The sequence below is a fragment of the Jaculus jaculus genome, chromosome 1 (genome assembly GCF_020740685.1).
Source record: "Jaculus jaculus isolate mJacJac1 chromosome 1, mJacJac1.mat.Y.cur, whole genome shotgun sequence".
Taxonomy (NCBI): Eukaryota; Metazoa; Chordata; class Mammalia; order Rodentia; family Dipodidae; genus Jaculus; species Jaculus jaculus.
This window is the reverse complement of record NC_059102.1, coordinates 241,171,869-241,198,069: the sequence shown is the minus strand read 5'-3', so window position 1 is coordinate 241,198,069 and position 26,201 is coordinate 241,171,869. Positions and strand designations below refer to the sequence as shown.

Here is a 26,201-nt window from a genome sequence, read left to right as displayed (position 1 = left end):
TCCCCTCCGCCAGGGACCCATCTTGCCTAGGCCCAGTAGCTTCAGTGGCAGGATGTCCTTCCTCATGGTCCTGGCCTCAGGAAGGAGAAACAGGCACAGCCGAAGGATTCTAAGCTGATCAGCCAATACCTGACCCAGGCCTGGAAGCCTTCCTGGTCTTCTGACTTCAGTCCAAGACATGGCTTCCCTGCTGGGAGGGAGGGAGCAGGTTTGGAGAAGAGGCCCAGCACACTGATCCAGGTCTAGCAAGCCTGTGCCCTCTGGGACACAGAAACATCTGCTACATATGCTCTTGGGAAGTTTGGGTGACAGAAAAGTGACCTCTGGCTCACACCTAGGGACCTGCTTCCAAGGCCAGGGAAGGAAGCTGACACCTACACCTACCTTCATTCTGGAGCAAGCATGAGCACCAGGACCCCAGCCAGGGGACGGGTTGTGAGGGCAGTGGTGTCTCTATGTCCCTTAGTGATGGCAAAAGAGTATGCAGCTTTCTAGGGCTGCCAACTTCTTCTGCTATTCTTTTTTTTTTTTTAAATTTTTGTTAGCATTTTCCATTCTTCTGCTATTCTTGTGGCATTGAAGAAGGACCTTGGGCCAGGCGTGGTGGTGCACGCCTTTAATCCCAGCAGAGGTAGGAGGATCACCACGAGTTCGAGGCCACCCTAAGCTACATAGTGAATTCCATGTCAGTCTGAGCTAGAGTGAGACCCTATTGCCCAGTTTGGACACAGGAGCTAGTAAGCTCTTTTGCCCTTGAAGAGTTCTCCTCTCTTCCCCCAATGCCCCATGTTCCTTTAAACGCCTTTCTCTAGGGCTCCAGGGGAAGAAGGAAATGGGCCTGAGAGCTCTTGGAGGGAGAAGGGAGACACTGGAAGAAATTCAACTCAAGGGATAGAACACTCCTCTCAGATCTTCTTAAACCTTTCTTAAAGTCATTCACCTGTCCACCATTCCCTTGTCCCTTGCCTCCTGGCTGTTGTAATAACAAAGGCCAGGCCCCTTTGCCACTTCTGTGCAGTGGGACCTACCTGCTGTTCTGACCTCATCATCTCTCATTCCAGCCTTCTCCGAATGCTTGGTGCTACACTGGCCTCCTTGGCCTTTCTTGGATCTTCCATGATCTCCTCTGCCCTAGTCAACTTTGCACAGACCAGCGTCTTGCTGGACGTCTTGGACTGTTTCCACGTGCTCTAACCAAATACCCAAAGCTGCATAGTGTATACAGAAATGCCCACTTGGCTCACAACTCTGGAGGCTACGAAGTCCAAGACCACGGCACTAGAGAGGGTTTTGAGTGCCTCCACACATGGCAGTGAGCAGAATGGCAGGTGGGCATGGGTGAAAGGGGCAGCCTGGCTTTATAACCATCTGCCCCGCAGTCACGAATCCAGCCCTGAGAGATTGGGACCTCACTACCGTGAGAGTTGGTGGAGTCCCTCGAAAGAGGCACTGGTCTCCTAATGACCTCTTACTGGCTTCACCTCTCAATCCTGCCACAGCCTGGCAGGGCAGTGACAAACCAGTCCTACTTGGCCAATGTGCAATGTGTTGGCCATACCTGGAGAAAATCTCCCAAGGCTGGGATGAGAAGAAAATCCCCTTAGACAGACTGCAGTATAATAAGGAGAGCTGGAAAGCCTCACATCGGAATTTCTCTTTTGCACTGAAGCCTCACTCATCTGCCTGTGTGGAGAATCCATCCTCCTCTTCCATTGGAAACCAGACCTCTGTGAAGCCTTCTCTCTCCCCTCCTGCTCTGGGATTCCCTCATCCCCCCTCACTTTCTATTCATTATGGAAACCATTTGGGACAGGGGATGAGTCAGATCCTGGCTTTGGGCTCAGGCAGGAAACTAGTCACAGAAAGGGAGCTTTGATGGTGGGCAAAGGGCTGAATGGAATGAAGGTATTGTGGGGGAGGGGGAAGATGGAGCCTAGTGATACTCTGCTGACAAGGGTATGGCCTCAGGGTGTGTCCTGGCATGTAGGGCCACCATCCGGGAATCTGCAGGGACCTTGAGAGAATGGAGGATGTTGGGTCCATGGGTTCATCAGCATGTTGCTGAGTGAGGAGCGAATGGTGTGGCTGGGCCCAGCCCGCTGTCCTCTCTGGCTCTAGCATCTTTTCCCGTGTGCCCACTTGGAAATTGCTACTCAGCCGATAAGAAATATCTTAACTGTGCCCTCTTCTGACTGTTGTGAGCTGCGGTTCAGGTGGGGGGCCTCCCCCTGATTTCCAGCTTCCTCAGTGAGCTGCAGTCCATCAGAGTGACTCGAGCTGGGTGGGTGGTGGTGGTGGTGGTGGGGGGAAATCAAGCATTTCTCCCAGGCTCAGCCAATCACAGCCCTGGGTCTTGGTGGGCGTGGACCCCACTTGAGATGGTGTTCCCTCAGCGGCACCTGATGACACCTCTGGTTGGGGGTGGGTTGCTGATGACCAGGTGTTACTCAGAGGTACAAGCTTGGCATTGCCAGTGTGAGCCCCGCCCCCCTCAGCCCCCAGTGTGCTCCTGTCTCCACTGCGCACTAGGGTTAGAGTCTGTGCTTTGCTTCTGAGGGCCTGGATGGATGTGACATCTGTGCCTTGGTCACCTTGTGTCCTTCAGAGCCTCAGGTGTGAATTGAGGGCCATAAGCAGCACACATGCTGTGTGAGCTAGGAAAGAGTCATTGGAGGTTGGACTGACCGCCACAGATTCCCTGAGAGGCCGGCCTTGATCTAGCTCCAGGATGGCGAAGGGCTCCGTAGGGCTCTGAGGTGGGCACCTGCTACAGGGACCTGCCTGGACTAGCCAGCCAAGTGGGCAACGCTGACTGATGTGAAGGGGACAGAAGGGTCTGGCTGATGGTTGCTGTTTGCAGCTGAAGTCAGAAGGTGTGCCAGGGCCTGACTGGGGACAACCTTCAATCTCAAGCTGAGAAGTTTGGGTTTCTCCAGGAACCAGGGAGCTGTGGAGGGCTTGGGAGCAGCTGTCATGGAAGGACAGAGCGGAGGATAGATAGCCAGGGCTCAGCTTGTCGATTTGTTTAGCAAAGAGCAGGACAGGCCAGCAGTGTCTTTTCTTATTTTTTTCCTCTTTTCTAAATTTTTTTTATCTTTTCATAATTTTTATTAACATTTTCCATGATTATAAAAAATATCCCATGGTAATACCCTCCCCCCCCAGCACTTTCCCTTTTGAAATTCCATTCTCCATCATATTACCTCCCCATCTCAATCATTCTACTTACATATATACAATACCAACCTATTAAGTACCCTCCTCCCTTCTTTTCTCTTCCCTTTATATCTCCTTTTTAACTTACTGGCCTCTGTTACTAAGTATTTTCCTTCTCACGCAGAACAGAGGAATCTTTTCTTTGTTTCATCTCCTGTATCCCCTTCCACAGAAGTGCCCTCCCATCTCTGGGCAGAGTATTTAACACCAGGGAGCCTTAGAGAGACAGGAACTGAGAACCAGTTTCTACCTTCCCGCCCCCATCCCGATGCCCACCACCGTGATGCCCAGAGATGCCGGGGTCTGATGTGAGAGCTCCTAGTTTAGGCTCTGCAGGAAGTCCACCAGGAGGTGCTCTGGGAAGCCAAAGTCCATTTGCAACAGCAGGAAGCCCTGCAGGTGACAAGGACAGGCTGAGCTGGTTCTTAGGCCACCAGCAGTAAGTTGCTTCCCCAACAGCCACCAATCACTCCAAGACAGCTGTCTGGGGCTTTCTGGCTGAGAGACAGGGTATGGGAGGGTCTCCCCCCACCTGCCAGGGTGGGTTGGACTTTTACTCACATCATGAGTGATGATGTCAGGATCGATGATGTCGAAAAGGTCAAGGCCTTTCCTGTTCATGAGGGTTGTAAATGCCGCCTCGAGCCCTGGGCAGGGAAGGGAGCAGGGTCAGCCTCGGGCTGGGGCACACAGGGCAGCCTCAGAGGGGCGATGTTGGGACTGCTGATGTTCTGTGAGCCCCTCTTGGCCACGTGGCCTACAGTTGTTGAGATCTACCCTGCTTGCAAGGTGCAGCAACAGTCGCCCACACCCAGGCATGCCCCGGTGGTCACTCCTCGCTTGCAGGAGCCTCTCAGGGGTTCTTTGAAACCACACACAGCCTCCTTTGCAACCCATTTCATTGTTCACTCTGGAACTATGTATTTAGTTGACTTTTGCAGTAGTGGAGACTAGGCCCTCACACACACTAGGAAAGTGCTCTACCACTGGGCTACATCCCCAACCTTGTATTTCTTTTTAAAAGATTTAAAAAAAATTTTTTTACTTATTCGAGAGATAGAAAATGAGACAGATAGAGAATGGGTGCATCAGGGCCTCCAGCCATTCATTGCAAATGAACTCCAGACGCATGTGCCACCTTGTGCATCTGGCTCACCTGGGTCCTGGGAATTGAACCTGGGTCCTTTGGCTTTGCAGGCAAGCGCCTTAACTGCTAATCCATCTCTCTAGCCCTATTTCTCTTTCTTTAATATTGATTTATTTGCAAGCAGTGAGAGAGAAGAGAAACAGACAGAATGGGCATGCCAGGGCCTCCAGACACTGTAAACAAACTCCAGATGCATGCACCACCTTGTGCGTGTGGCTTTATGAGGGCACTAGGGAAATGAACTCTGGTCACTAGGCTTTACAGACAACTTCCTAAGACACTAAGCCATCTCTCCAGCCCTTATTTCTCTTTTGAGTCTCACTAAGTTGCCCAGGCAGTACGTGAACTTGCTCTGTAGCCTAGACTAGTCTCGAACTTGCAATTCAGCCTCCCAGGCAGCTGGGATCACAGGCTTGTTCCACCATGCCTGGCTTCCCCTATAGCTTAGCTTCATGAGGCTAAGAAAGACCAAGACTTTTAGCCAGAGTAAGTCCAGATTTTATTCCTTCCCTGTCTACCAAAGTCTTGTGGACAAGCTGATTTTTTAAAAAATGTTTTATTTATTTATTTGTAAGCAGTGAGAAACAGAGAGAAGAGAGACAGACAGACAGAGAAAATGGGCATGCCAGGGCCTCTAGCCATTGCAAACAAACTCCAGATGCATGTATCACTTTGTGCATCTGGATTTACGTGGGTATTGAGGAATCAAACCCACGTTGTTAGGCTTTGAAGGCAAGCACCTTAACCACTGAGCCATCTCTCCAGCCCACCAGCAGATATTTAAAATTAAGGCTCATGGGACAAAGGGAGATGGAGATTATAACTAAAATATATTGGAAACCAGGTGTGGTGGTGCTCACCTTTAATCCCAGTACTCAGGAGGCCAAGGTAGGAGGATCACTGTGAGTGCCAGGCCAGCCTGAGACTACATAGTCAATTCCAGGTCAGCCTGGGGCTGGAGTGAGACCCTAACTCAAAAAAACAAAGCAAACAAACAACACACACACACACACACACACACACACACCTCCAGCCAGCTCAATATATGCTGTGGGAAATGAAACAAAGAATCCCCTGTAGGACCTTGTCCTAAATGCTCCCATACATCTGAAGTGCCATCATTAGAGTGGTGTGTATGGATAGATATCTTACAATGCCAGGGTCCAAAGAGAATTTAAGGATCAGCAAGTCTGATACTGTCATTTTATAAGAAGGAGAAACTTAGGCTTGAGCTGGGTTACTGTCTTCCCAACCATCATGGTTCTTTCTGCTACTTCTGCAGATTGCTATTAGGAGACATGTGTCCCTAAAGTGGGTTATGGTTTAAGTCAGCGGTGGGGTGACACAACAATGTTCTTAAGGAGAGCCAGAATCAGGGGAGCATGCACCTAGGTACTATTGGCATTAATTGCCAACAGCTGGGAGAGATGCCTGGGAAGGGACGCGAGTGTTACTAGATGGAGAGACAGCTCTGGTTCCTCCTAGGAGGGGCCTCTGCAACTGAGCAATCCAGAAGTGGGGACAGGGAGACATCAGATCCCATTCCTAGCCTTTCCTTCAGCCCACACTTACGAGACATGACCTCAGGGATACCCACGGTGGTGACCAGCAACTTCAGGAAGCTCTGGATGGACTCGGAGCTGCTCTGCCAATGAGAAGCCCACGGTGAGTGCTTCCTAGACTGTACACGTGACCCACAGGGCAGATGGCTATGCAGAAGTGCTCATTCCCACACCCATGGAAACGTGCATCCAGATGGACCCAGCCCCCTCCTTGTGCTCCCAGACAGTGCCTCTTCCCAGAGTTCCTTTCCAGGCTTTAGTTGGGTTTTCACCCCATTCCACAGAGGAGAAAACTGATCCAGGGAGAGGCCACTTGGCTAGTACTCTCCTGCCCCCTGGTCCACTCCGTCATGATCCCAGCAGCTTTCCAGACAGACAGCAGAAGAAAGGGCTATCTGGTCTAATTTATTTCGGTCCCATTGTCCAATTTCTCTTAGGGCCTTCTGTCTGCTTTCTTAAAGGCATGAGGTCTCACAGGGCTTATTTCTGCCCCAACTACCTACCTCAGCCATATTGGAAGCAGTCTTTGGTTTCATCCTGAAATAGAAGAGATGATAAGAAAATTAAAAGCTAGAGGAGCTCTACTTTAGCAGGACACAGTATAGTGGTGTGCTCCTGTAATCCCAGCACGTAGGAGGCTGAGGCAATTAGGATCATTACCTCTAGGCCAGCCTGGGATACATAGAGACACTTTGTATCAAAAACACTAGGGCTGGGCTGGAGAGATGGCTTAGCGGTTAAGGAGCTTACCTGCGCAGCATAAGGACCCAGGTTTGATTTCCCAGAACCCACCTAAGTTTATAGTGGCTGGAGATCCTAGTGCATAGCCCTTTCTCTCTCTTTCTGTCTCTCTCTCTCTCATAAATAAATAAATAAAACACTAGGGCTGGATAGCCTGATAGCATGGGCCTGTAATCCCAGTTACTCGGGAGGCTGAAGCAGAAGGATCACAAGTTCAAAAGCCTGCCAGGGTAACAGTGAGAATGTCTCAAAAACAAATCGAGGGGCTGGAGAGATGGTTTAGCGGTTAAGCGCTGGCCTGTGAAGCCTAAGGACCCCGGTTCGAGGCTCGGTTCCCCAGGCCCCACATTAGCCAGATGCACAAGGGGGCGCACGCGTCTGGAGTTCGTTTGCAGAGGCTGGAAGCCCTGGCGCGCCCATTCTCTCTCTCCCTCTATCTGTCTTTCTCTCTGTGTCTGTCGCTCTCAAATAAATAAATTTTAAAAAAATTAAAAAAAAAACAAAAACAAATTGAGGCTAGGGATGGAGCTCAGTAATGAAGTGCTTGCTTCATACAGGAGAGGCTCTGAATTCAATCCTGGCCATCCTCTCCATCTCAAAAAAAAAAAAAACATAAAAAGAGGGTTAGGAAGATTGCTCAGGGGTTGGAGGCACTTGCTTGCAAAGCCTGCTGGCCTGGGTTCAATTCAATTCCCCAGCACCCAAGTAGAGCCAGATATACAGAATGGGACATATATCTGGAGTCCATTTGCAGTGGCACAAGGCCCTGGCATGCTCATTCATATTCCGTGTGTGTGTGTGTGTGTGTGTGTGCCTCTCTGTCTCTTTCTCTCTCTCTGATGGCAAATAAATAAATATGATAAGAATTCAACCCTTTTTTGGGCTTCTTCCTATGAAACCCCCAGAAAAGAAACTCTCAGAATCCTTTTTTAGTTTCCTTATCTAAAGTATAAAGCCTCTTCCAGAGGAGCCCTTCTGACCCTCTCTTGAGCTTCTCCCCTGCACAATGGTGTCTTTTCCTCAAAATGCTAACAATAAGGAGGGCTCTGCACTCCCCGCAGACACTCCTACGTCCTTGAAAGAAGGAGCCACAGGTCCCCACCAGGTCCCAGTCCTGTGCCTGCCCCCATAGGCCTGAGACAGGTTTGCTGAGTCCACCCTCAAACCCCCAACCCCGCAGCACATACTGGAAATCCACGAGGCGTAAGAAGAGCTTTTTCTTGGAATAGGAGGCTTGGACGGTAGCAACAATGTCCTGGGGGAGACAAACCAGATTCCATGAGCTGAGCTTGTCCCACAACAAAGAACTGTCCTCTGAGCCCAGGGCTCTTGCCCCTCTGCACGAAGCAATCAGAGGCATGAAGAGCAGCGGGTCCTGGGGAATCTCCGGAGTAGGTTGAACTACTGGTCTTCTGGAAATTAGAAGAAGGCTGGAGACATAGTTCAGTAGAAGAGTGCTTGCCTAACATATGTGAGGCCCTGGGTTCCATCCCAGCACCACAAGCAAAAATAACATGCGTCATGAAGAAAACAGGAATGTGGATTCACACACAGGATAAAAAGGCAGCGACAAGCCGGGAGGGGTGGCACATGTCTATCCCAGCACTCAGGAGGCAGAGGTAGGAGGATCACCATGAATTTGAGGCCAGCCTGAGACTACATGGTAAATTTTAGGGCAGCTTGGGCTATTCTACCTCCAAAAGCCAAAAAAGAAAACAGAAAGAAAAGAAAAGCCAGCAACAGACATTCGTAGAGTGTTTGGATATTAAAAAGAAAATAGGTCTGGAGATGTAGTCAATGGTGGAACACATGTCTAGCATGCTCAAGGTTCTGAATCCATCCTTGGCACAGCAAAAAGTTTAAAAAAAAAGTTTGAAAAAGTCAGACTGGAGAAAGTTCCCAGTGTCTATGGCTTTGAGTTTCAGATTTAAGAAGTATGGAGGGCACTTCCTTTCCTGGTTTCTGACCTGCTCTCCTTCTCAGTAACTTCTTCCTGGCTTGTGGAAATGACCAAGAATCAGGACTTCCCTGAGTCACTCCCACCCTCCACCTCAGAGGGGGATCCCTCTGCCAGTGGCCAGATGTGTCCACATTCTCACACTCTGGAGATCCAATGCCCCAGATGGCTGGTGCCCCAAGTATGATCTTGAAGCCAGGCAGCCTCGGCACCAGCGGGGAGGAAGGACCATGTTGCAAACGTACATTCTTGGGCCCCGCCGCATGCCAACAGCAGATGCTCAGGAAATGGACCCAGGAACGTGTGTTTAGCTAGCCTCCCTGGGTGGTGCGTACACATGGCAGTATGTAAGACCCAGACTCCAGATAACCTTCAAACTACCTTGATATGGAGTATAAGTTGTTTAAATGCCTTCCCGGGCCATACTTCTTATTTTTGTATCACTGGGCAAAATTAGAGGTTATAGTCTTTTGTTTGGCTGGACAGTTACTATCGCTGCCCATGACACTAAGTTTGTTGGCCTGACGTGGTCATTGGGAGGGAGGCTTTGTATTGTGTATGGTTCTTGCTTCAGGTGGAATCCGTACGTAGAGAAATGTCAGAGTGCTTAATTGTAGGGACCACTCGAGAACCTCTATGGGGTGTTCAGCAATATGTCTGATATATATATTTCTTTTCCTAAAATATACAGTATGTTGAACCAGGAAAGCCAAGTGGTACCAATGACTATGTGGACAGGAGGTATGACCTAAGTGACAAATCCCTGTGGGCCAGCACTCACTTAAGAAAGAAGGAACTATTAGAAAACCTGCAGACATCCTGTGTGGACCCCTCATAGCTTACACCCTGTGATCATGAGGATCAGAATCCACGGATAAGAATCAGCCAGACCAGCAGAGGTGGTGAGGCGAGCAGGGAGATTCCAGAGGCCCTCAGCTCCCCGCCCCACGGGCCACCCACGACCAGGTCCCTCACTCTCCTCCTGCATCCACCTCACCTCTTCGAAAGTGTGAGCCACAGAGCCTTGCCCATCCTCACGTGGGAAGAGAAATTCCACTACCACGGCGGAACTGACCACCACGCCCTTACTCTGGCAGGAGATCGTGGGCCTCTTCGGGCAGTGGACAGTGACTCCAACTGGGCTGGTGGGGGAGCTGCTGAGCAGCTGTGGGAGGAAAGGGTCCATCAGAGGGGCTGCAGGCACGTTCCCCAGAGACAGATGATCCTGACTGGGGATCCTGAAGGCAAAAGAGGGAAACAGCCCAGGGTGGTGGCTCAGGCCTCAGGGTGTACCCCAACACTAATTTGCCAGTGACTCTTGTCCCCTCTGGCCTTCCATTTTGTCACCTGGGTGCCAGTGATGTCTGCTTATAGGGACATGGTAAGGATGGAGTCACTTAGTCTTGTGGGCCTGATCTTCTTGTCTATAAAATGGGCATGACAAGAGTGAGGCTGAAATCAGATAGTCCATGATGGAGTGGAGAGCAGGCCCTGCTGCATGGTGACCCTTTCCAGACACTTCTGTTGCTGCTAAAGATATTCATGGGGGCCTCAGTGGGCTTTGGTCCTGGGCCAGGAGGTAGGTTCAGCAGAGAGCTAAACACACATGGCCTCTGCCTAGAAAACTTAACATTCATTGGACAATCAGAACTATGTTCAGCTGTAACTGATGAGTATTTGAATGGAGAGATAGATCAAGCTGACCTGATCTAGACTGAACGGTGCCTGGCACACAGTAGGCACTCAATGAATGCCCATGGCTGTGCATAGGCCCACTGTGCTGTTTGCTCCCCTCAGGCTGAGGTAGATCAAACAGCTGTTCACAAACCTCATCTCCTTTACCCTGAAGCTGGACCTGAAGGGACAGGTGGATGGCCTGGAAGCAAAAGAAAGCTGTCCGGGAGAGAGTGGAGGGAATCAGATGGGACAAGGGGAAGGGGCCCTTTGGGTAGAGGTAATAGTGTGAGCCAAGATCCTGTGGAAAGCACAGTCAGTTCACAGGTGGGCAGAGCTATGGGATGTGGGCTGGCAGAACTAGGCTAGAATCCTCTCAATCAGCCAATGAGTACATTAGAACAGAATGTTTTTTTTCTTTTTTTAAAATCTTTATTAGCATTTTCCATGATTATAAAAAAATATCCCATGTTAATTCCCTCCCTCTCCCCCCCACACACTTTCTCGATTTTTTTTCTTTTTAAGGTAGGGTTTCACTTTAACCCAGGCTGACCTGGAATTCATTATGCAGTCTCAGGGTGGTCTTGAACTCATGGCAATCCTCCTACCTCTGCCTCCCGAGTTCTGGGATTAAAAGTGTGTGCCACTGCGCCCAGCTTTGGCTCAAAGTTTAAAGGCTTGCAAAGCCTGACAGCCAGGCTTTGATTTCCCAGTACCAATGTGAAACCAAAGGCACCAAGTGGTACATGCATCTGGAATCTGTTTGCACTGGCAAGAGGCCCTGGCATGTCCCTTCATTTATTCTCTCTCCCTTTTCCCTCTGCTTGCAAATAAATAAATACAAACACAAATTTAAAAAAAAGGGGGGGTAGAGAGACCAGCAGTGGTTTGCTGCAATTAATTGCACATCTCAGGTGATTTAGAACAGAATGTTTTAACTAACACATGGCTAAGCTCAAAAGAAGGAAAGGGGCCATTCTAGGTCCTGAAGAGGGAAAGTGAACTGAAAGCTTGGGCAGTCACAACAGACCCCCAAGACACAGGAGAGGATGTGACCCAAAACTGAGCTTTGATGCCCTCAGAGAGAAAGTGATAAGGTACTGACCTAGAAATTAGGTATTTCCCTTTTGTGGAAAGGAGACTAAAATCTATACTTGCCAAAGAAAGCCACAAGGAGGTTTGGGGTGGAGTGAAGGGCATACATTAAAAAAACCAAGTCATGGAATGGGGAAATGGCTTAGAGGTTAAGGCAAATCCTAAGGACTCAGGTTCGATTCCCCAGGATGCACATAAACCAGATGAACAAGGTGGCACATGCATCTGGAGTTTGTTTGCAGTGGCCATGCCCATTATCTCTCTGTCTGCCTCTCTCTTTCTATTTTTTAAATTTTTTAATTTTTATTCATGTATTTGAGAGTGACAGGCAGAGAGAGAGAGAGAGAGAGAGAGAGAGAGAGAGAGAGAGAATGGGCGTACCAGGGCCTCCAGCCACTGCAAATGAACTCCAGATGCGTGCGCCCCCTTGTGCATCTGGCTAACGTGGGTCCTGGGGAATCGAGCCTTGAACCGGGGTCCTTAGGCTTCACAGGCAAGTGCTTAACCGCTAAGCCATCTCTCCAGCCCTGCCCCTCTCTCTTAAATAAATAAGTAAATGTATTTTTTTAAAGCCATGCCAGGGCACAGTGTTTCACACCTGGAGTCCTAGCACTAAGGAGTTGAGGGAAGAGGATCAAGAGTACAGGACCGTCTGGCTTATACAGTGAGTCTGAGGTTAGCTTACACTACGTGGAAAGTTCTACTTGAAAGTAACAACAATGTCACAAATAAGAACAACCCAAAAATATTAGGACTGAAATATATGTTCCTACTTTAGTCTAGCATAGTGTAGGACCTCCTGAGCCAGAAATTAACATAAAAACACATCCAGACCAGGGGCTGGAGAAATGATTCAGCAGTTAAATGCTTGCCTGCAAAGCCTAAGGACCCAGATTTGATTCCCTAGTACCCATGTAAAGCCAGATGCACAAGATGGCATCTAGAGTTCATTTGTAATGGTTAGAGACCCTGGCATGCCCATTTTTTCTCTCTTTCTCTATTTGCCCCTCTCTCTTATAAAATAAATAAATTAAAATTAAAACTTGAAAAATCACATCCAAACCAGGCATGGTAGTGCATGCTTTTAATCCTAGCACTTGGGAGGCAGAGGTAGGAGGATCACTGTGAGTTCAAGGCCACCCTGAGACTATATAGTAAATTCCAGGTTAGCCTGGACTAGAGTGAGACCCTACCTCGAAAAACAAAACAAAACAAAATTCAGACCAATGAATGACCATTAGTGCTCCTGGCATAATTAAATGCAAAACTGTCCTCGTAGGGAGTTTAGATAATCCAGTAAGCATAGTCTGTCCACAGAAAAACCAAATTCCACTAGAGATGTGCTCAGAAGTAGACAAGAAAGAGAACTCTACAAGAAGGCCATCATTCATGGCAGCTACTTAGCAAACACAACAAACATGAGGGTAAGCACCCCAGAATACAGGATCTGAACCCCAAGATTCTTTTTTTTTTTTTTTTTTTCGAGGTAGGGTCTCACTCTAGCCCAGGCTGACCTGGAATTCACTATGTAGTCTCAGGGTGGCCTCGAACTCACGGTGATCCTCCTACCTCTGCCTCCCGAGTGCTGGGATTAAAGGAGTGCGCCACCACACCCGGCTGAACCCCAAGATTCTTAACTGATAGAAAGGAAGAACAGCCTGGTCCACGAGAGAGGCACTGAGCTAAATTGCCCTTTTAGAGTTGGTGCTCTATTAGACTCATGCCTAGGCAACTCGATGGGGTCCTAAGGCCAGAAGAAGAGGGGCAGCGGCTAGTGTGCATGATGGGATGGCTGGGGCCAAAGAGAGAGAGAAGCTTTGGTTTTCCAAAGAACAAAGGGAATGTCTGGCTTTTATAGAGTTCCAAGGGAAGTGGGGAAAATTCCATGCCATGTGACTCAGCCTACATGCTAGGAGTCATGGAGGAAGGCATGGAGGAGGAGGATGGGAAGAGACAGGAAATGCCAAGTTCAGAATTCAAGTGGTCTTAGAGTCCCTGACCATAGAGGGGCTGCTCTTACTTTCCTGCTCAGCCTTGAGCCCTGAGCAGCTGTGCCTCTTAAAGTGACTGTATCTGCGGCCTACCATTAACCTTTATCTTCTGTGAGTTTGAGGCCATCACCGCCAGGTGAGCAGTCAGTATCGCTTCTTGGGAAGAGGGGGGGAAAGGTTGTAGAGGACATGACTAGAGATGGGTCCCCAGAGGACGTGATGGCAGCTGGGCCTAATGGAATGCAAATGAGAAGTGGACAGACTCTGGAACAGAGAGGACATAGGATGGACAATACTCGGCAAGGGCGGTAAGGGCGGCCAGGTCAGGGGTATGCTGTGGTTCCGAGTTGCACACCCGGAAGGAGGGAGAAGAACTTGCAGGGCTGAGGAAGCTGGGGAAGACTGAGAGGGGTGCTGGGGGGCGGACTGGGAGCAGGATGCCGAAGGAGTTCTGTTGGCTAGGGATACCACCCAGCTCCCAGGGAAGCAGCTGGTACTGGTTACTGAGTTTGTGGCAGAAAGATGGGAGGGGGGCTGGAGATCTGAGGGATGGCAGGGAAGGACTCTGAGCAGACCATCACGGTGGGGTAAGGGAGTGAATCTACCAGAAGGCTGAGGGAGGTTTAACCAGAAAGAGCAACAGTGCATTCAACTTTGCTCTGAGGAGTGGAATCATGCAGAGCAGAAGCTGTGTCCCTGTGAAGCCCACATGAAGCTGGCTTTGGAATCAGCAATCAATAGTTGCTATCATGGGAGCCCTCTGAGCCTGGAGTTGACCCTGGGGTTCCAGCCTCTCACCCCAGGGGTCTATGGGCTGGGTTTTTGGAGCAGGAGCATAGAGCAGACTCTTTGGGGCAACAGTGGCTCAAGGCCAGTCCTGCCACTCAGTAAGCTTCCATCTGGAGAAATGGGGTTCAAACAGTGCCTGGCCCTCAGGGTTTAATAATAGACAGAAGGTCTTAGCTCAGTGTTGGATACCCAGGAGCTCAGTGTTTGCTGTTAAACTTGTCCCTCGGCTGTGATTGGCTGCAGGGTCAGGATGCTCCTACAATAGAAGAGGATTGGGGTGCATCAGCTAGACCCCACACAACAGGCAGTTACCTCTGGACTGATGACCTGGTCGGTGTTGAGTCGCCACCTTTCCAGCACAGCCTAAAAGAAGGGAGGGAGTGGGTGAGAAGGTCACTCCTCGGGAAGACACTGCAGGGAAGGGGTGCAGTGTCAGGGACTGGACCCTCCCCAGACCCAACTCCCAATGCCCCAGACAAGATCTGGATAAGGAACTCTAACCTGGCTGGAGGCTTGCCACACTCAAGCTGTGGGACACTGAGAGGTTTTTCTTTCTGCTTCCCCAATGATTTACTGCTAGGCACAGACTGGATGCCACCTAAGCATTTCTAGCAGTGCTTTTCTGGCTCTGAAGTCACTTCTTCCAACCTGTGCGGTCTGGGACAAGCACCTATCCGCTCTGAGCTTTGTTGTGTTTTTAACATGTCTCTCATTTTAATTTTTGTTTATGAGCTGAGAGAGAGACAGAGGGAGAGAGAGAGAGAAGGTGTGTGTGTGTGGGAGTGAGTGTGTGGGTGTGTCAGTGACTCTTGTAACTACAAATGAACTATAGACACATGTGCCACTTTGTGTTATCTAGCTTTATGTGAGTACAGGGGGATTGAACTCAGCACAACAGACTGCAAGAAAGTGCTTTTGGGGGACTGGAGGGATAGCTTAGCGGTTAAGGCATTTGCCTGCAAAGCCAAAGGATCCTGGTTCAATTCTCCAGGACCCACGTAAGCCAGATGCACAAGAGGACGCATGTGTTTGGAGTTCATTTGCAGGGGCTGGAGACCCTGGTGTGCCCACTCTCTCTCTCTCTCTCAAATAAATAAATAAAATTTAAAAAATAACTGCCAGGCGTGGTGCCACATGCCTTTAAAAAAAAAAAAAGAAAAGAAAGTGCTTTAACCACGGAGCCATCTCTCCAGTCCTGTTGTAGTATTTTTAAAATTTTGTTTGTATATTTTTACAAAATAAAACTGGCAGCGCTACTTATTCACAGTGAATGCAACAAAAATAGTGGTAGCACAGATATTGAGAGCAGCTTATATTTGTTGCATAACTACTGTGTGTCAATATGTCTATATATTCTTCTGCCTAAGTATCTGCTGATCAATTGATCAATCTTACACCACAGTGGGCCTCAGTAAATGCTGGACTTTAATGTTATGGCTATAGTGGGGATGGCCATAGAGGGTTTCCTTGATGCTCCCCACAGGTGGGCATGCATGCACATATAATACACACATACACACACACACACACACACACACACAGAGAGAGAGAGAGAGAGAGAGAGAGAGAGAGAGAGAGAGAGAGAGATGTCCCAGCAGCCCGCCCTATCCCCTACCTTGAACTCTGTTCCTGCCAAGCTGAGCTGCAGGCGGCCATCCTGGAAGGCAGCCTTGGCCAGGGAGTCGAGGACTTGCTCAGAGAACCAGAAGTAAAGCATTCGGGCGTCCCCCAGCAGCTTGGGTGAGAAGGTGGGCAGGGGGAGGTCCTCCGAGACATTCTTGTAGATAAAATGACCCTGGAGAAAACACGGGCTGAGGCTCTGACTTTCCAGCCACAGCATGAAACTGTAGAGGTGTGGCCAGGGGACAGTCCGACCTGTTCGCTGGGTGAGAGCTGCAGGCAGGTCAGGTAAGCACTGAGCCCTGGAGCTCCCGGGGAGGGAAGCCTGCTCCCCTCCTACCACACCCACCTTGTGATGGGACTCCAGGTAGGTAGCTGTGATGACAGGCGATCTTGTCAAGGAAATGTCCACCCCGATGTCTCCATCAGAGAGGATGTTTGCTGAGGGGAGGAAGAGGTCAGAATGGGGACAGCCCTGGCTGACCGGCTCCCTGCACCCAAGCACCCTAGCTCCAACCCAGAGACTCACAGCTGTACAATGGATCTGAGGGCAAGAGGACATGAGCAAAGAGAGAGAGAGAAAGGGGTGGAGGGGCGGGGGAGAAGGAATAAACTTCATTCTCTCATCTCTCAGCTTCTGTCTGTCGGTGGGGGGGGGGGTCCATCATGTGGGAGTCCTTGGGGAAGAAGGGCTCAGAGTTTGAGGACCAAGGCTGTAATCCTGCCTGACCCTCTATTGTAAGTGACAAATGGGAGGCAGTGACCTGCCTTCCCTGGGTGACCTGTGTCCTCACCCCAAGGACGGTGTATATATCTGGGCTGTGTGTTCCCTGAGATCATTGGTGCAAAAGTTCCTGGGAGAGAGATAGCACCCAACACAGGGAGATCTTTGGAATCTTCTCCCAGAAAATGTGGGGGGTGGGATGGGAATCTGACCTGAGGTCTGCAGTGAGGGAAGGAATCTGCAAACTTTTTCTTCTGTAAAGGACTAGGTAGTAAATACACTGGGCTCAGTAGACCCCACCTATCCGTGGTCACTAACCCTAATAGGCTGTAAGGCTTATTAGTGGGCATGGCTGTCACTCAATAAAACTTGACTGACACAAGCAGATCACGCTGGAGTAGAAGCCAGGAGTAGAACCAGGATGGGGCACAGGTCGCTCTTCCTTCTCCTCCCTCAGGTCCTGTCTAGAGCCTGTCCTGGGTGCAACTATCCATGTCTGGCCAGTCAGAGTTCTGTGTGTTTAGACCCACCCAGAGAAGCTGGCCCGCCCCCTCCCCTAACTCTGCCCACACTCCTTGAGGGTGGGGTAGTGCCACCCCCATGGCATTCCAGAGACTGCCGGATTCCAAGTCCAGGCCTCAGCAGCGAGGACAGTAGGAAGGAAGCCAGTGGTTTGTTCCCTCCCGCACTGCTCCTGTGTGCCCTGGGCAGCAGGCTAGGCTACTGAGGAGGGACCCGGCCTCCCCTCCCAAATTAGCCAGCAGAGGCCCCTGATCTCCTGACTTGGTTTTTCTTGCCTTCCTTGCTACAGTTGGCAGCATCTCCACTACTGCTAGGAATCAAGAACAGATAGGCACTCCATCCTTAGCGGACCTGTGTTCAAAGCCTGTGCTGGAAAGATGGCTCAGCAGTAAAAGGCTCTTGCTTGCAAAACTACTGAAGGATTCAGTTCCCCATTACCTATGTAAAGCCAAGATGCATAAAGTGGTGCATGCATCTGTAGTACCACTGCAGTAGCAGGAGGCCCTGGCACACTCATCCCCCCCACTTTTTTTTTTTTTTTTTTTTTTTGGTTTTTCGAGGTAGGGTCTCACGCTAGCTCAGGCTGACCTGGAATTCACTATAGAGTCTCAGGGTGGCCTCGAACTCACGGCGATCCTCCTACCTCTGTCCTACCTCTGCCACCACGCCCGGCCTGTACTCATCCCCCTTTTAAATAAATAAATAAACACTAAAAATAAAACACAGTAAAGTTAGTTTAAAAAAAAAAAAACAAAAACAGGGGCTAAAGAGATGGTTTAGTGGCTAAGGTACTTGCCTGCGAAGCTGAAGGACCCACGTTCAATCTCTCTCCAAATTCCTCCTAAGCCAGATGTGCAAAGGTGAAGCAGGTGCAAAGCTGCATATGCCCACTAGGGGGCGCAAGCATCTGCAGTTCGATTACAGTGGCTGAGGTCCTGGTGTGCCAATTCTCTCTCTCTCTCTCTCTCTCTCTAAAGAAAATCTTCTCTTCCATTTCCAACTGGGTGGGGGCCCTCTCAGCACAATAACTTTATTTCATTATTAGCAAGATAAAGTTGGTGATGGTGAGAACTGCCTAGCTATAGAGGTAGGGTGCTGAGCAAGTAATAAGGCCAGCAAACAGTGGCCCTGCTCATTGGTATGGGACAGTACATGGCTGCCCACTCTGTACAGCACCTACTCCACTGTCTTCCATTCCTCCCAGTGACCCAGGGATGCCACCACTGGACAGATGGTAACACTGAGTCCTGAGGGTTTCTTCTACATTGCACAGCCTAATAGGGGCTCCTTCCCAACCCAAGGCCTGCTGAGAAGTGGCTCCAGGAAGCACAGGGGAGCACAGGACCTCTACACTGCCTTCTTCCTTCTCATCTTCCATCCATCCATTTGCTGCTGGTGGGCTTGGTGCCAGGGGCATGGGGTGGTGAGGATTCTACCTGTGATCATAAGAGCTGGTGATGCCCCAAATACTGTCTTGTGCTTCTTAATTCATTTTCCCCCTATTCACTTCACAAAGCCACCCTATGAGGTAGGTGTTATTATTATCCCCATTTAAAAAAACTTTTTATTTATTTATTTATTTGAGACAGAAAGAGGGAGAGAGAAAGAGTGAGAATGGGCACACCAGGGCCTCCAGCCACTGCAAACGAACTCCAGACACATGTGCCCCATCGTGCAGCTGGCTAACGTGGGACCTGGAGAATAGAACCTGGGTCCTTTGGCTTTGCAGGCAAATGTCTTAACCGCTAAGCCATCTCTCCAGCCCAAGTCCCATTTTTATCCATGAGGAAAGAAGGGTTCAAAGAGGTTCAGTGAATTACTCAAGAGCACATAGCTTATAAGGCTACAGTGCCAAGAAGGCAGTGACTTGTCGTAGCTGTGACATAACTAATCAGCAAGCGTCAGAGCCAACTATGAGAGCAGCTGTCCCAATCTCACGCAGTGACGGGACGGCTTGCTGCTTCTGCACCATTCAGATAGAACTCACCAGCCCTTGTCTGGACAAAGTCGGCCATGATGTTGGAAATGACGTTGATCTCCTTGCAGATCTGGAGTGGACAAGGCAGGCTGCTCACCAGGCAGGCAGGGAGGCCAGAGAAGAGGCAGGCAGCGCCTCCCTCCAGCTGTGTGGGGGTGGCCCCTGGCAATGGGCACAGGGAGGGAAGAGTGGGGAGGGCTGGGGGACTGGCTTGCAAGCATGGCTCTGGACCCATGTGGTTCAGCTGGCCTCACTCACCTGTCCCTTCAGAACCAGCTTCAGGGTGAAGGAGATGAAGTTTGTAAATAACTGCTTGATCCATCCAGGCCTGGGGGCGGGGCGGGGGGGTGGCAAGAACCACAGTGGGCCTACATGCAGTCATGGGTGTGCATTGAATACCTACTGTGTGCCAAGCACTGTTGAGGGTTCTGCTAGCTTCCTGATCCTCCTAGAGCTCAGGAGGAAGGCGTTAACCCCACTTCCAGCTGAGAACATTAAGCCTCACAGTGCCTCAGCCCAAGTGTTAACAACACCACTGATTTCCTTAGGGGGGACCGCTTTCTGTCACATTCACACCCGCCCTGTACTCAGACATGCTCAAAGTTCACAGTCAAACATGAATCCGTTTGCTACAAGGGCAGAGAGACGCCTGTTCCCAGGCCCTTGTCACCAGATTCCTTCTGAGGTCCCAGTCTGGTTGTGTGTGGGCTTCTCTGAACCTCAGGACCCTACTCTTTGCAGTGGGCCTGTAGTGCATTCTCAACATGGAGTTACGTCTTTTTCCATATTTCAACCTGTACTGATGAGGAGGGGGCGGAAGTGGCCCACGTGAGAGATCTGGATGCCCCAGTTTAGCTATCCACCGGTATGCCCTGAGTGGGGTGGCCACGGAGAAGCTAGGCATGGGGCACATAGGATGGGGTACAAAGAAAGGGGTCACCAAGGTATTCACTTACTCACGATCTCCTTGGAGATGCAGGAGTAGCTTATGGAAGGACAAGGAGCAGTCGGGGGTCTCAGTCCGCACTTTACCAGAGTTGCAGGCTACAGAGGGAGGCCCGTACCCATCAGGACAGCCTGGGCTACAAGGTAGCACCCATGGGCTACTCAAGGCAGCCAAGGATTCTGGCTCTGGGTTCCCCTGAACTGCAGTCTTAGAACATACTATCTGCCCAGCCTTCCCTCCCCAGAGCCCGGTCTCCCACCTCCCCAAGGGAGGCAGGCACATACTGAGCTGCGTGTTGATCTGAAGGTCAATAGCAGACTCAATCTCGAAGTCAACAGACTGATCGATGCCCAGCCTGCAAAAAGCAAAGGACCCAAGCACCCTCATTTCTCTGCCCCCATGGTTCCTTTATTGTCCCAGAAAGGCCACCAGGTGGCACATACACTCATGGGAATGCTTACCCCCAGGCACCCATGTAGCCATAGTTTAGGGTCCCCTTGAAGATGACAGATGCATTCTGAATGGAGACATCGACGGACTTGGCCTCCACCAGCTCCACCTGGCTGCTGGCAACAGACAGATGGCTGATCTGGATGCTGCAAGGACAGAGGGCGATGAGGAGGGTGCCGTGAGCCAGGGAGCTGTCCCTGCCTTCCTCCCCGCAGACTCCACAGACCCTGCCCCGTCCTGTCCTCCTGGTGTTGAGTCCACGGGGGAATCATCCACGCTGACCTGGGTCTTTCAGTGAGCCTTGGAACCAGCCTCCAAGGTTGCCTGAGGGGCTGCTGAGAGTGCCAAACAGAACGGTGACCCTCTAAACATCCACCTCCCAGTCTTTGAGATATAGTTTGAGGTGGCAAAAGGGAAGTGACTGTCGGCAACCAATACAAGGCAAACATAGCACCCTGGACTGCGGAGGCTGGAGAGAAGAGGTGGGGACATGTGATCAGGGAGGAGCAACAGAGATGTACCCTTGCTGCCCTCAGAGATGCAGGGGCCACAAGCCAGGGCCTGGTGGAAGCTTCTAGAAGCTATAAGAGGCAGGGAACTTCATCTCCCCTACGACCTCAGAAGGGAGCCCTACTGGCACCTTAACTATAGCTCAGTGATATCCCATTAGACTTTGAACCTTTTCCTTTAACTGTAAGATTTAAAAATAAATGTGTTGAGGGAATTACCATGGGATATATTTTATAATCATGGAAAATGTTAATAAAAATTTAAAAATAAATAAATAAATAAATGTGTTGATTGAAGCCACCAAATGTGGAAATTCACTAGGAAGGCAAACAAGAAATGAACACGGAGGGCTTCCTGGAAGAAGTGACATGCAGGGGATGTGGAGAGAATAGAGGTTAGGGAGAGGTTCCTAGGATGGCTCTAAATACAGAGAAAAGCCAGGCTGGAGCTCTCCAGGTGGATTCAAGGAAGACATGGGCCACAGGGGCGTGGGCATGGGTGGCAAAGGTTGCCTCAGCGAGGACCCTTTGGGATCAAGGACCAAAGAGCAGAGACCAGAGGCAGAGAGGGCAGTGGGACCCTCATGCCTTTTACTAATGCCCAGCTCTCCTGTGGGTCAGCTGCAACATATGGACCATAAGCCAGTCGGGCTATGGTCCATCAGCAGCTGGAGCGGTACTGGAGGGTGAGCTGGAGGGCTACATTTAGTTCTGGCTACGTCCTCACAGCCACCTCATGAGGGGGTTATTGCTGTTGTGCCCACTGAGCAGAGACAGAAGTGGACCTGATTTTATGTGGCTTCAAAAGGCTTCTGCAGGGCTGGAGAGATGGCTTAGCGGTTAAGGCACTTGCCTGCAAAGCCAAGGGACCTAGGTTCGACTCCCCCAAGACCCATGTAAGCCAGATACACAAGGGGGCGCTTGCATCTGGAGTTCGTTTGCAGTGGCTGGAGGCCCTGGCATACCCATTCTCTCTCTCTCTCTCTCCTCACCTATTCCTGTATCTCTCTCTCTTAAATAAATAAATAAATATTTTTTTTTTTTAAAGAAAAAGGCTTTTGCAGAGCTTGGACATTATCCTGGGTTTGTCCTACCCCAAAACCTGTATTGTAAGTCACTGTGACAAGTGGGGACCAGCAATGAAAAGCCAGGTGACCCTGGCTGGCTTCTCTCTGTTCTGTTCTGCTCTTCCTATTCTGTTTTATTCTATTTGTTCTGTAGTGTTCTATTCTATTCTATTCTTCCATTCAATTTTATTCCATTCAGAGACAATAGCATAAATAATCCTGGAGGGGTAGCTTGGCAGTTAAAAGTGCTTTTTCACAAAACCTGCTGCTGGCCCAGGTTTAATTCCCCAGAGCCCACATAAACCAAATGCAAAGTGGCACATGCCTGTTTAATCCTAATGCATCTAACAACAGGGGAGGCAGAGCCAGGACAGCCTGAAGCTCCTGGGTCAGGTAGACTGCTTGTTTGCAGGCTGGTAATTTGTAATGGCAAGAGACTCAGTGTCAAAGAAGGTGGAGCACAGACACTCTGACGTTGTCCTCTGGTCACCATAGGTGTGCTGTGGCGCGCGTGTGCGCGCACACACACACACACACACACACACACACACACGTAATTTTTATTTATTTGTTTGAGAGAGGGAGGGAGGGAAAGGAGAGCAGGGAGAGAGAGGGGGGAGAAGATGGGCATGTCAGGGCCTCTAGCCATTGCAAACGAACTCCAGAAGCATGCACTACCTTGTGCATCTGGCTTAAGGGAGTCCTGGGGAATCAAACCTGGGTCCTTTGGCTTTGCAGGTAAGTGTCTTAACTGTTAAGCTATCTCTCCAGCCCATAAATAATTTTTTTTTAAAGGATCCTCCTTGTACTCACTACTTACTCTCAGTTACAGCCCATCACCAGTCCCTCTGCCCCACCCAGCCGTGTCTGTGTGGGGTGATGGTTATATGGGAAGGACAGCTATTCTCTGAATTACTGTTGGTTTATTAAGGACAGTATCTCTTTCAACAACCTACAAGGCACTTTTGCAGTATCTGGCCTGTTGTGACACAGGCCCAGGATGACATTCTCCTGGTTTTACAGAAGGGAAAATTAGCATCCAAGGTCATATAGACTGCCCTGGGCACCTAAGTGCTTCTCTTGCTCCAGCAGCCGCACTCCAATAACGCCAGCGCCCCCTAGTGGCTCTAAAGAAGGCATAGGCTTCTGTGCTATTTCCATAAGGCTGTTGAAGAGACTGAGGAGGGGTTGTTTTTTAAAACATATTCATACATATATGAATGAGATGGGCAGACAGAGAGAGAATGGGCACACAAGGGCCTGTAGCCACTGCTAATGAACAGATACATGCACCACCTTGTACATCTGGCTTACGTAGGTATTGGGAAATCAAACCTGGTTTCACAGGCAAGTTCCTTAACCACTGAGCAATCTCTCCAGCCTGCGGTTGGTTTTAAAACAAAGATAAGTTCTCTTAACAGCATCTTCCCATGCCTTGTGGCCTCTGCACACATAAATACAGTGACCTGGTTTCCAGATCAGCCTGAAGCCAGGTAATAGGTATGCCCCAGGAGCTGATCTTAGAGTTCAGATATGCCTGCCTTGTTGTATGGCTGCCAAGCTACTTAATCTCTCTAGCCTCCTGATTTTTTTTTCTGATTTCTTATTTCTTAAGCAGGACCCTTAGTGGGCTATGATAAACAAGAAATAAGATATAGGGGACTAGAGAAATGGCTTAGTGGATATGATATTTGCCTGTGAATCTTAAGGACCCAGGTTTGATTCCCCAGGACCCACATAAGCCAGATGCACAAGGGGGCACATGTGTCTGGAATTCGTATACAGTGGCTAGAAGCCCTGGTGTGCCCATTCTCTCTTTCTATTTGTCTCTTTCTTTCTCATAAATAAATAAATCAAATATTTTTTTAAAAAAGAAATAAGATATAGTTTGTAATGGAATCTGGCCCACAGCACCTGCCTTTGGCCATGATCACAAACCCAATCAAGAGACCTATTTGGAGCTGAGTTTGGTGGCATACACCTTCAATCCCAGCACTCTGGAGGCAGAGGTAAGAGGATTGCTGTGAGTTCCAGGCCACCCTGAGACTACATAGTGAATTCCAGGTCTGCCTGGGCTAGAGGGAATCCCTACCTTGAAAAAAACAAAACAAAAGAGAGAGAGAGAGAGCCCTATTTGGCCTCTCTTTGCCGCCTCCTTCCAGGGTGGGTGGAGGCAAAGGGCCTTGGATATTTGAATCTTCTTACAGGGGCTGTTGGAGAGGTGGTTACATGCCAGTCACTCCGGGGCCACTTATAAGTGGCAGACAGGTTGAAAGCAGGGTGGAGGGATGTTGCATAAGAACCCCAGGTTTTCCCACTGCCCTTCCTCCCTGGATCCAGCAAAGTCCCAAGCTTTTTCTCCCCCGCAGCCCCATTCTACCCCACAACCCCCCACCACCACCACCAGCTACTCACTTGTGCAGACCATACTTGACTCGGCCAAGGAGCATCATGGTCTTCTCGCCCTTGATGTCTGGGTAGGGGGCTCGCTGGAAGGCTGTCTGGATGACCTTGGCTGTCTCCTGGTTCACTGGAAGGAGGGCGGGTGAGAGGATGGCAGACCAGGCAAGTCCCACACTGGTCCAGCAGGGCCTGGGCCATGGCTCAGCCTTTCTGAGACGAGGCCTTCTAGAACGCCTCACAGCTGAAGTGCCAGGTGGGGTTTGCTCTGGGTGAAAATTAGGGGACGTTGCTCAGAGACACGGAGCCCTGCTCTGACCCTGGCCAGAGATCCTGTTCATACTCCAACCTCTGGATCCTGTTGCATGGGAACCCCACCATCCCTGGTTTCAACTGAATCCTAAGCCGAGCTGAACCCAGACCCTTGGCTTCCAGTTCACTTGAATCTATCCACCTGGCTCTCACACTTGGTGATAATCTGTGTTAGAGATCATGCAGTTTTAGTCCCCCTGTGTCCTCAGCATAGTGAACGAGAGCCTGCGGCCGAGAGGGCAGGGGAACTCGTCAAGGTTACACAGCAGCTGATAATAGAGCATACCTAGCCTGGGCTTATGTGAATGCCTGACTCTGGCCATAGAATGACCTCCAAGACCAAATGCACACTATCTGAACCTTTGCCCCAGCCTGACCCCCCTCTAACCAGGCTCCTTGAATCGCAGATCAGCACAGTGTCGCCAGAGAGCCATGCACCTGACTGTAGTCCTGCAAGGACCTCACAAAAGACTTTGACCTTGAGCATGAGGTCAGAGGCTCTCATCTCACTGCCATAGCTCTTCCAGTCTGAGTGACAGTCCTGCTGCAGGGCTGGCTTCTGACAGCAGCAGGTGTCCCTGAGGAGAGCTCTTTATGGACCCCGTGTGGTCACTGCTGTACTTACACACCAGGAGGGCGGGCTTGGTGATGCGGCACACGATGCCCGCCGTGTACGGGGTACTGGTGGAACAGGCACGGGCACTGCCCAGCAGGGCCAGGCTCAGCAGCGTGGCGGCCAGCATGGTGTTTGAGCAGCAGTGTGACTGGCCCAGAGGGCGGCTGGGGCTCCCCTATGTTCATCCACCCAACCCCCACGGGACATGAGGTGCTTCCTGCCGGCAAGGCCTTTCTGGCTCCGGGGGTCTGCCTCCTTCCTGCCCAGCCTCTCCGGCCTCCCCTTGGGATCAGTGCTGGACACTGGAGCAGGGTGCCCCACCCTCTAGCTCATATGCCTCACCACCAGTACCCTCCTATTGCGCGGGTTACATTAGTCTACTACTCGGACTACCTTTGTACGCTTCCTTGAATTTAGGCTTTTTTCCTCTTTCTCCTTAAATAAGTGTGTTTAAAGATAAAACTTTATCTCTCACTTGTCATAAACAGAAAGAGGTCAAAATACAATGGCCATGAGATAAGGGCATCCAGTCCTTGCCAGAGCCTTCTGCCCAGTGAGCTAAGTTGGAGGCTCACTAGGGTAGGACACTGAGAACACAGCTGTAGGGCTGCACAGATGGCTTAGAGGTTAAGGCATTCGTGAAGCCAAAGGATCCAGGTTCAATTTACCCAGGTTCAACGTCTCAAGTTTATTTGTAGGGGTTGGAGGCCCTTGTGCACCCATTCTCTCTATCTGCCTCTCTCTCTCAAATAAATGAAATATTTTAAAAACTTAAAAAAAAAAACACGAAACAGGGCTGGAGAGATGGCTTTGCGGTTAAGCGCTCGCCTGTGAAGCCTAAGGACCCCGGTTCGAGGCTCGGTTCCCCAGGTCCCACGTTAGCCA

The 26,201-nt window shown here is 50.2% G+C and overlaps 1 protein-coding gene across 1 annotated transcript; it reads right to left on the bottom strand.

Moving 5' to 3' along the window:
- Positions 1-3,477: 3,477 nt before the first annotated feature.
- On the bottom strand, positions 3,478-25,453 carry LOC101614940 (cholesteryl ester transfer protein). Its single transcript, XM_004670734.2, has 16 exons — positions 25,326-25,453; positions 24,404-24,518; positions 20,424-20,558; positions 20,247-20,317; positions 19,973-20,060; positions 19,275-19,344; positions 19,026-19,086; positions 16,142-16,233; positions 15,788-15,967; positions 14,485-14,535; positions 9,621-9,788; positions 7,854-7,921; positions 6,429-6,462; positions 5,936-6,008; positions 3,778-3,863; positions 3,478-3,609 (listed from the first exon to the last, which is right to left on the bottom strand). Exons 1-16 carry the CDS (start codon positions 25,441-25,443, stop codon positions 3,535-3,537), a joined length of 1,485 nt encoding a protein of 494 aa, XP_004670791.2. The 5' UTR covers positions 25,444-25,453; the 3' UTR covers positions 3,478-3,534.
- Positions 25,454-26,201: the final 748 nt, after the last annotated feature.

Bases quoted from the DNA above. Each gene is read 5' to 3' on its own strand.
- LOC101614940 (XM_004670734.2), bottom strand. From the start codon at position 25,443: ATGCTGGCCGCCACGCTGCTGAGCCTGGCCCTGCTGGGCAGTGCCCGT. The intron at 15,968-16,141 runs GTGGGTGTGGTA...TGTTTTCTCCAG, and splicing joins ACCTGGAGTCCCATCACAAG to GGTCATTTTATCTACAAGAA. The intron at 3,610-3,777 runs GTGAGTAAAAGT...TGTCACCTGCAG, and splicing joins CTGACATCATCACTCATGAT to GGCTTCCTGCTGTTGCAAAT.